This window comes from Triticum dicoccoides, chromosome 3A, assembly GCF_002162155.2.
Source record: "Triticum dicoccoides isolate Atlit2015 ecotype Zavitan chromosome 3A, WEW_v2.0, whole genome shotgun sequence".
Classification (NCBI taxonomy): domain Eukaryota; kingdom Viridiplantae; phylum Streptophyta; class Magnoliopsida; order Poales; family Poaceae; genus Triticum; species Triticum dicoccoides.
In genome coordinates, this window is record NC_041384.1 from 574,629,442 (window position 1) to 574,640,246 (window position 10,805).

Consider the following 10,805-nt stretch of genomic DNA (forward strand, 5'->3'; position numbering starts at 1 on the left):
GTTTTATTTTGTGCTGGCATAGAGTGGGACTAATGCCCTTAAGACCATCAAGAGTATATCCAATAGCAGCACGGTGCTTCTTTAGAGTTTTCAATAATTTCTTTTCTTCATGCTCTGAAAGGTTAGCACTAATAATAACATGATATATCTCTTTCTCATCAAGATAAGCATATTTAAGATTATCAGGTAAAGGTTTAAGCTCAAACACGGGATCACCCTTGGGTGGAGGAGGATCCCCTAAGATTTCAACAGGCAAGTTGTGCTTCAAAATAGGTCCCTGTTTAAAGAATACTTCATCTATTTCCCTTTTTTCATTCATAAACATATCATTTTCATGGTCTAGAAAATATTGTTCTAAAGGATCATTAGGAGGCACGGCAATAGAAGCAAGACCAATAATTTCATCTTTACTAGGCAATTCTATATCATGGGGTTGTCTACAAAATTTAGCAAAATTAAACTCATGAGACATGTCCCCTAGACCAACAGTAACAACATCCTTATTGCAATCTATCTTAGCATTAACGGTATTCAAGAAGGGTCTACCAAATATAATGGGACAAAAGTCATCTTGTGGGGAACCAAGAACAAGAAAATCAGCAGGATATTTAACTTTCCCACACAAGACTTCAACATCTCAAACAATTCCAACTGGTGAAATAGTATCTCTATTGGCAAGCTTAATTGTAACATCAATTTCCTCTATCTCAGCAGGTGCAATATCATGCATAATTTCTTTGTATAAGGAATGAGGTATTGCACTTTCACTAGTACCCATATCACATAAACCATGATAGCAATGATCTCCTATTTTAACAGAAATAATAGGCATGCCTACAACAGGTCTATGTTTATTTTTAGTATCAGGTCTAGCAATTCTAGCAGCTTCATCACAGAAGTAAATAACATGTCCATCAATATTATCAGCCAAGAGATCCTTAACCATAGCAATATTAGGTTCAACTTTAATTTGCTCAGGGGGTTTGGGTGTCTTAATATTGCTTTTGTTAACCATAGTTGAAGCTTTAGCATGATCCTTTATTCTAACAGGGAAATGTGGTTTCTCAATATAAGCAGTAGGAATAACAGGATCATTATAAGTGATAGTCTTTTCTTCAACTTTAATAGGTGCAACTACTTTTACTTCAATGGGAGGATTATATTTAAACCACTTCTCCTTGGGGAGATCAACATGAGTAGCAAAGGATTCACAGAAAGAAGCTACTATCTCAGAGTCAAGTCCATATTTAGTGCTAAATTCACGAAAAGTATCGGTATCCATAAAAGATTTAACACAATCAAACTTAGGTGTTGTACCTAACTCTTTACCTTTGTCTACATCCCAATCTTCAGAGTTGCGTTTAATTCTCTCCAATAAATCCCATTTGAATTCAATAGTCCTCGTCATAAAAGAGCCAGTACAAGAAGTATCGAGCGTGGAGCGATTACTAGGAGAAAGCCGAGCATAAATTTTTTGAATAATTATTTCTTTTGAGAGCTCATGATTGGGGCATGAATATAGCATTGACTTAAGCCTCTCCCAAGCTTGAGCGATGCTTTCTCCTTCGCGAGGCCAAAAATTATATATATAATTACGATCATGATTAACAAGATGCATAGAATAAAACTTTTGATGAAATTCCAATTTCAAACGTTTATAGTTCCATGATCCCATATCATCACATAGCCTAAACCATGTAAATACCTCTCCCTTTAAAGATAAAGGGAAGACCTTCTTCTTGATAACATCCTCGGGCATACCTGCAAGCTTAAATAATCCATAAACTTCATCCACATAGATTAGATGCAAATCGGGATGTAATGTTCCATCACCTGTGAAAGGATCAGCTAGTAGTTTCTCTATCAGACCCGAAGGGATTTCAAAGTAAACATTTTTAGTAGGTTCAGTAGGTTGAGGAGCAACTCTTTGCTCTATTGGTCGGGGTGAAGATACCCCAAACAAGCCCCTCAAAGGATTAGGTTCCATAGTAACAAGTAACAGTAAATTTCAGCAAACTATATAAAATTTTCCTTACCAAATTCCACCTACCAAAGGCGCTTCACTCCCCGGCAACGGCGCCAGAAAAGAGTCTTGATGACCCACAAGTGTAGGGGATCTATCATAGCCTTTTCGATAAGTAAGAGTGTCGAACCCAACGAGGAGCAGAAGGAAATGATAAGCGATTTTCAGCAAGGTATTCTCTGCAAGCACTGAAATTATCGGTAACAGATAGTTTTATGATAAGGTAATTTGTAACGAGTAACAAGTAATAAAAGTAAATAAGGTGCAGCAATATGGCCCAATCCTTTTTCTAGCAAAGGACAAACCTGGACAAACTCCTATATGAAGGAAAGCGCTCCCGAGGAAACATGGGAATTATCGTCAAGCTAGTTTTTATCACGCTCATATGATTCGCGTTCGGTACTTTGATAATTTGATATGTGGGTGGACCGGTGCTTGGGTACTGCCCTTACTTGGACAAGTATCCCACTTATGATTAACCCCTATTGCAAGCATCCGCAACTACAATAGAAGTATTAAGGTAAACCTAACCATAGCATGAAACATATGGATCCAAATCAGCCCCTTACGAAGCAACGCATAAACTAGGGGTTAAGCTTCTATCACTCTAGCAACTCATCGTCTACTTATTACTTTCCAATGCCCTCCTCTAGGCCCAAACAATGGTGAAGTGTCATGTAGTCGACGTTCACATGACACCAATAGAGGAAAGATAACATACATCTCATCAAAATATCGAACGAATACCAAATTCACATGACTACTTATAGCAAGACTTCTCCCATATCCTCAGGAACAAATGTAACTACTCACAAAGCATATTTATGTTCATAATCAGAGGGGTATTAATATGCACAATGGATCTGAACATATGATCTTCCACCAAGTAAACCAACTAGCATCAACTACAAGGAGTAATCGACACTACTAGCAACCCACAGGTACCAATCTGAGGTTTGGATACAAAGATTGGATACAAGAGATGAACTAGGGTTTGAGATGAGATGGTGCTGGTGAAGATGTTGATGGAGATTGACCCCCTCCCGATGAGAGGATCGTTGGTGATGACGATGGTGATGATTTCCCCCTCCCAGAGGGAAATTTCCCCGGTAGAACAGCTCCGCCGGAACCCTAGATTGGTTTCTCCAAGGTTCCGCCTCGTGGCGGCGGAGCTTCGTCCCGTGAGCTTGCTTATGATTTTTTTCCTCGACGAAAAACTCCATATAGCCAAAAATGGGCATCAGAGGGCCACCAGGGGGCCCACGAGGCAGGGGGAGCGCCCAGGGGGTAGGGCGCGCCCCCCACCCTCGTGGATGGTGGGTGGCCCCCCTCTGGTACTTTCTTCGCTCAGTATTTTGTATATATTTTGAAAATAACTCCCGTGGAGTTTCAGGACTTTTGGAGATGTGTAGAATAGGTCTCTAATATTTGCTTCTTTTCCAGTCCAGAATTCCAACTGCCGGCATTCCCACTCTTCATGTAAACCTTATAAAATAAGAGAGAATAGGCATAAGTATTGTGACATAATGTGTAACAACAGCCCATAATGCGATAAATATCGATATAAAAGTATGATGCAAAATGGTCGTATCACTTGTCACCGCTCGTGTCCGTAACACCAGGACAGTGCAATGGGCCCTCATCAATAACGCGTGGGCTCAGGATGTTCGGAGACATTTCATTTATGGCACACATCCAAGTGGCCAATCTATGCCACACGATCAACACAGTGTATAGGAATGAAGAACAACCTGACCTATTTCATTGGCCTGCAGATGAAAAAGGGACCTACACAACGAAGTCCGTCTACTCAAGCTTGTGCCTGGGCTTGACTAGATGTTGGACGGCGGGTTGCATTTGGAGGAGCTGGGCGCCTTTGCGGTGTAAAATCTTTGCGTGGCACACCGTTCAGTATCGACTGTGGACCTCGGATCGAAGGGCCGGACACGGACTTCAAGATGAGCCATCGCCTTATTTTCACCTGCCTACAAGACGAGGATAACGTGGACCACATCCTCACACAATGTCTGTATGCTAGAGAAGTGTGGGATCGATGCTTCGAGGCCCAACGGATCATGTTTACAGATTGGTGGCTTGATAAGAGAAAAAAATTCACCAGACGTATCAAGCGTGGATTCGACTTGTTTGTGATTGGTACCGCTTGGTCGTTGTGGAAGCAGAGGAATGTCAGGGTGTTCAACAGAATTCATAAGTAGAGATCACCACCACAACTTGTTGAGCAGGTGTTTCTGGAGGTCCGGGACTGAATGCTGGCTGGCTTGAGTGTAGGAGGATTAGATCCTTTCGTGAGAGTGACTAGTCTTGTTTAGCTGATGTTGATGTGGGTTTATGTCAGTCGAGATGTTCGCATCTTGGTCGTGCACCTTTGTTTTGAGCATCAATACAGACACAAGCGCTTATATACACGCGCATACACTCACCCCTATGAACGCACACACGCACACCCTACCCCTATGAGCACCTCCGAGAGACTGAGCCCGTAGGCGCCTCGTCATCGACGGGAACATCTCCTCCCACTGAAAGCGCATCGCCGAAAATCCTGAAATAAATCCAGGAATAATGCGAGCACCAGGATTTGAACCCTGGTGGGTTGAGGATACCACCGTCCAATTGATTCGCAGTCATGCACCTTGTAATTAAACTTTCTGCCTTCTACAGATATATGGTACGTCATCGCCGTACTCTCGAGAATAAAAAAGCTAAAACCGGCGTACGGTCGAGTCGGTCCATCGCAGCCACGTGTCAAGCAGAGTCCTGCTCGCACGTTGCATCCTGCGGCGACGCGCGCCATCAGGTCTTTGCCGCAACCTAGGTACAGATGACCACCGTGTGTCCTTCTCGGACACGCGCGCTGCTCGTCGAGGGCAGCCCGTGCAGAGGGGCGCGCACGGGACCGTCTCGGCACGCTCTGTCCCTCGCTGGCCACGCGCCAAGCTCACGCCTCGCCACAGCAGTCCTCCCCGACCACGTGTGCTCCGCCCGCGCCCACGAACCGCCCAGCGTGGCAGAGTCTCCCCCCAATAGCAAACTCTGGAATCCTCCCCCTCTCCTGAATCGTACGCGCGCCCCGATCGATATAAGCGCTCGAGCGCGGACTGTTGTGCACGCATCGATCTCCGACCTTGAATCTCTATACCCATAACGACAGCGTCGAACACATGCGCGACGACGGAGCGACGACAATGCCGCCACGGTCGGCGCCGTCTCGGCCGCCTCCGTGGGAGGCGCTCTCCCTCGTGGCCAACTTCCTCGATGCGGCGTCTCTCGCCGCGGCTTCCTGCGTCTCCACCTCCTGGCACGCCGCCTTCTCCGGCGACCACCTCTGGGCGCGGCTCTGCCGCTGCCACTACCCCTCCGCCATCGGCCTCCTCCCCTTGTACAACAACGTCAATGCCGGGGACCGATGCTCCTCGCCGCACCGGCGCCTCTTCGCGCTGTTCCACGCCGCCGCCTCCCGCGGCCGCTCGCTCCCAGCGCCTCGCCTGGCCCTCGACGACGTCACATTCGCCATCGACCTCTTCGCGGCCGGCGGAAAGAACACGCTCTCGTTCGCCGTCGCTGCGTCCGACGCCGGCGTAAAGAAGGCCCCCGGGGGCGTGTTCCAGTTCGCGGTGGACGTGAGTGACCGGAACGCGGTGGCCGGGCCGGGCAAGCACTGGAGCGTGCGGTGGACGGCTGTTCGGACGGGGCACGGGGTCGCGCCAGCTGCGGCGATCGTGATGATGGACGCCAAGGTGCCAGCGTCCAGGGCCGGAGCGCTCAGCTGTGGCGTGAGGGGGGAGGCGTGGGCCACGGTGGCGCTGCCTGCGCCGGGATGCGGCGGCGGGAAGCTCGAGGCGGAGGTCGTGGTCGAGGTGAGCGGCGAGGACAGGCTGGTGGAGAAGGTGAGGATCGGGGTGTTGTTGGATTGTAGGTACGTGAGCGTCGACGCGGGGCTCAGATACTTGCAGCATTTCCTCTTGTAATACGTGTATATGTGCTGGTGGCCATGGTTCTGTTTTAGCTTATCTGTTTGCATACGTGTTCGTGTTGTAACCTGCAATCGTTGGAAACGCAATTCTTTGGGGACTGCTCAGTCCATGATCGATTATGTAAGGGTATGATCTTCACCAATTGTGTTTAAGAATGCTTGATTCACAAGAATTTTCCTTTTTATGCGGATAATAATGGAGCAGTCTGATGGAAACATTCCATAGGTAGAGTTTCCCCTTTTGGACAACATATCGAAACAAGTCGAGACGGTCAAATCAACAAACCAAATAAGACAGTAAGTAATTAATTTATAATGAAAACTCATAATTATATAACTTCTCAACCCTTGAGAAGGAAATATAACAACATTGTTCATTACACTAAATTATTCATGAGCACATCTGGCATCATCCTTAAAAAACCATATGACTAGATTAGATAATCATAGCTGCCGCCGGGTCTAACGGAGAAGCATTTCGACAGTCGGCCATGCAATCATCCAAAGAAGCATAACAAAGATGGTTCGCAAAACAACAGAAACATATGGAAGGGTCTTTGCAGTTTTGGATCGCGGAAGCACAGACCATTTAACTTGATCTTAACGTTTTCTACGCCTTCCAAGGTTCTGCCTATAGAGGATAATAAAACAATTAATATTCATATTAGTCTCTGGTTATCTAGTACTAGTAACAAATAAGAGTGAATTCCGGTTTTTACCCCCTATTTTGACTTTTTTGACACTAATTACCTCATTTAGCGGGATTTCATCCATTATACCCCATTTAGCACAAGTGTTGCCACAATTTATCCTCTTTTAAATTTTGTGTGCGTTTTGACCTACGGGTCACAATTTGTCAGGTCTAGCTGGCATGCCACGTCAACGGGTCCTACTAAACTCATTTCCGGTTTGAAGTATTCTGATGGGACGATTGTACTTGATCAGCATGTCATATTACCATTGAATAAATTATAGGAGAAATTGTTACCAATATAATCTAAAATCATGTATGCTTATTATCATATATGGCCTTAAGTATGGATGGTTCTGTAGATTAGATTAAAGTGGTGTAAATATACTACTTTATTAACTCTGATGCACCTACATATCTAAATATCTAGGTAGCAAATATGTTGACTGAAGAGTATGTGTTGTTACTTGCTAGCTGTAAAGGAAGTTTGGATCTTTGTATCTTATGATGCATGCTGAAACCTGTTCGTTCACCGTATTAGAGTATATTATGATTGCAGCCACTAATTCATTTTTTTTTCTTGCACAAAGCGGATGGCAACAGAGATGTAGAGTGTTAGGCATATTTTACATGTCCGTGGATACAAGAATCCAGAGCCAGAGATGATTGAGAGGTATTTCTTTATTTATTTTGATATAAAGGAGAAGATGAAGGAATTGGGTTCCAACCTTTAGGACAGCGCTAATTATCAGAAGAAGGGAGCCAACGGAAACTCCATGATTGAGTTAACAGATGATGCAGGCATGATGAACATGCTAGAGGAACTTGATGCTTATAAGAAAATCAGTTTGAATGTTAATTGGGGGAGAGCAACACAAACGAGAAGCCATGGGAGGCGAGCGTGGTGCGCGGCCGACTTGGACGTTGGACGTGCCGCGAGCGACCTCCATCGGCTGAGGCGGTCAGAAGAAGCGGCGCTGCCCAGTTCAGCAGTGAGAAAAATAGTCAGGAAAAACCACTGACGTGGCATGTCAGCTGGACCCGACAATTGTGACCCACCAGTCAGAATGCTCGAAAAATTTAAATGGGGTAAACTGTGGCAACATTTTTGCTAAATAGGGTAAAATGGATGAAATCTTGCTAAATGGGGTAATTAGTGTCAAAAATATTAAAATAAGGGTAAAAACTAGAATTCACTCAACAAATAACTGATACATCAAAAAAATAAATGCAGAATCACGAATAAAAAACGTAAGAACTTCTCAAGAAATAAAAGTAGACACAAGTAAAAAAATAGATATACATAGGCCTTTTTTGGTTCATAGCATAGGATTATCGTAAGAATAGAAATTTTGTAGGAAATGAGATGACATGTATCTTAAATCCTATGAGTAGAAATAGGAAATGAGATGTCATTTGATTGACATCAAAGGATTTTTCCATTGAGTCTAGGCTTATTTTTATTTTCCTATGAAATGTGGAGGATAGAAATCAATCCTATGTAGGAATAGGATTCCATTTCTATGAACCAAAGGGCTCTAAAGTAAAAAATCCTATAAGAATCCTATCATCTAGAGTTCCTATAAAATTTCTCCAAATCCTATAAAAATTCTATCCTCTAGAGTTCTCATAAAATTCCTCCAAACCAAAGGAAGCCATAGCATTTGCATTTAACAATTAGTCAGAGTGGTTGTTTATTTTTTTATTTTTTAGGGGAAGTGGTTGTTTATATATGAAACTTACATTGCGCATGGATAGCAAACTATTTGAGAAGAAGCATCGCTAGTACGATTGAGTAATGCGAACGGTTATTTGAATATTCCCTACAAAAAAAATAGAAATGAATACAAATAGGGACCTATCTCCCTCATAGAGTTGCCACCGATGCTTAATAATATCATATCATGCTAGAGTTGGTTGTGGAAAACACAGTTCTCGATTCTTCGGTAGATCTTAGGAAATGCAGTGAACTCATCTGCGTTTCTGGCAGGCTTCACATGGCTACCAACGTTGTTATAGTTCAAATTCCTTTCATCGTCGACAATCATGTTGTCTAATGTTACAGAACCCTCTAATCCTCGGCTACCAACATTGACCGACAACAACGTCAATGCCGGCGACTGACGCTCCTCCTCGCAACGCGGCCTCCCGCGGCCGCTCACTCCTAGTGCCTCGCCTGGCCCTCGCCGATGTCGCATTTGGCATCGTCCTCTTCGCGGCTGGTGGACAGAACACGCTCTCGTTCGCCGTTGTAGCGTTCGACGCCGGCATTTAGAAGGCCCTCGGTGGCGTGTTCCAGTTGCGGTGGACGTGAGTGACCGGAACGCGATGGCCGGGCTGGGGTGATCGTCATGATGGACGCCAAGGTGCCGGCATCAAGGGCCGGAGCGCTCGTCAGTGGCGGGGGGAGGGGGGCCTCGGCCACGCAAGGGATGCCCGCGCTGGGATGAAGATAGAGGATGAGGTCGTGGTCAAGGTGAGCGGAGAAGAGAGGCTGGTGGAGAAGGTGAGGCTCGGGGTGTTGTTGGATTGTAGGTGCATGAGCATCGACGAGGGGCTGAGATACTTGCAACATCTCCTCTTCTAATATGTGTATCTAGATCATGATTGGTGCGCATTGTTGCGCCCATCCATTTTTCAAGTAGAATGATAGAAATTTCTACAAATATATTGACATGGAAGAACTGAATTCCTATTTCCAGTGAAAAACTTCTTAATCATCATGTACGCAAACCAAATATTCATGTAGGCAGACCAAGTATTTATCATTTTACGTAACTGCCATCTTCTATAATTTATCAGGTCAAGTTGGCCATCCTCTTAGTATCATGTGTACCAAGATCGGAGTCCATTTGTTAGGTCCAGGACCGCGCTTGTTGTACTGATATGTTGATGTTTGAGATGACTTGTATTGACTTGTAGATCATTGACACTTGATCTGGTCAATGATCTTGCTTTCCCTCTCCCTGCATCCATTCACTTCTCTCGTTATCTGAAATATCTGGTGTTATTATTGATTAGTTGATGTCACTAATTTTTATACCAATGGACATGTCAATATGCAAGGAGCGGTGTTTAGAAAGATTTAAGTGAAAAGAATGCACGCGTTGCTGGAACCATCTGTTTTCCCAACAGGATGACAGGAACTTATGCAAATATACAGAGGCACAAAGTATTAAAGTTGCTAAATGTTTACTTTCTCAAATGAGAAGAATACTTGTCTCCAACAAATTGTTTTAGTATACAAATACATGTATAGGCTTGGATGGGTTAGGTAAGTAACATAAGTGTTAAAGACCCTGCAAAAAAAGTGTTTTAGACAACAACGTGAGAAATGCAGGTTAGCAAACCTATTGACATTCTTCTCTACGACGACCAGCACCAAGATATTTAATCTAACCCAGCCCTACAACAATTAGATTACACAAAGGTAAATAATAAGAAGAGAATGAAAGTAGTAATTTGAAGTACAAACAAATGATCATGGTCATGCATCATCCTAACTTCCTAAGACAATGGTAGTCTTACTGATTTCAAGTTGCAATTGTATTGTACCTATCCCATATGATGTTGTTGGCAGAACTCCCTGCACTTTGGCGAACTAAATAACAGACTGAATGATGATACAAGTCGCACCATTCTGGACAATAACATCACCTAACTAAACAAAGGATGCCCATGGCATGAGATGACGTAACACTACACTTGGAGCTAGCTTAATGATACAGAGGTGCCAATTATTTGTGTTTCATATTGTCAAAGCTAGTCACCCGATATGTTTTTCAGAAATCTAGCAAACCATGGTGAACTCCTCAACAGTTGGTTAATCATTAGGATAAAATTATAGAATCATTTATATGATATTAAGTACGGAATGGACCACATCTACCAGAGCTTTCCTACCAAAAACAAATACATAAAATGCAACAAAATACTCCATGTTTTAGCAATAAAATTATTACCATACAGAAAACTGAACAGACCCAAAAAAGGTGATTATGCATATCATTGTTTGCAACAGAGGTAGATGCGTGGGTGGCAATGAGTGGATCCTAGTTATGGAGGACGTCGACGGGAGATGGCCTTGAGCTGGTGAAACA

General features: G+C 43.9%; 1 protein-coding gene across 1 annotated transcript; it reads left to right on the forward strand.

Moving 5' to 3' along the window:
• The first annotated feature begins 5,113 nt into the window (after window positions 1-5,113).
• LOC119269289 (probable F-box protein At5g04010) lies at window positions 5,114-6,187 on the forward strand. The gene has a single exon (XM_037551081.1). The coding sequence runs from the start codon at window positions 5,203-5,205 to the stop codon at window positions 6,007-6,009; it is 807 nt and encodes a 268-aa protein (XP_037406978.1). The 5' UTR covers window positions 5,114-5,202; the 3' UTR covers window positions 6,010-6,187.
• Window positions 6,188-10,805: the final 4,618 nt, after the last annotated feature.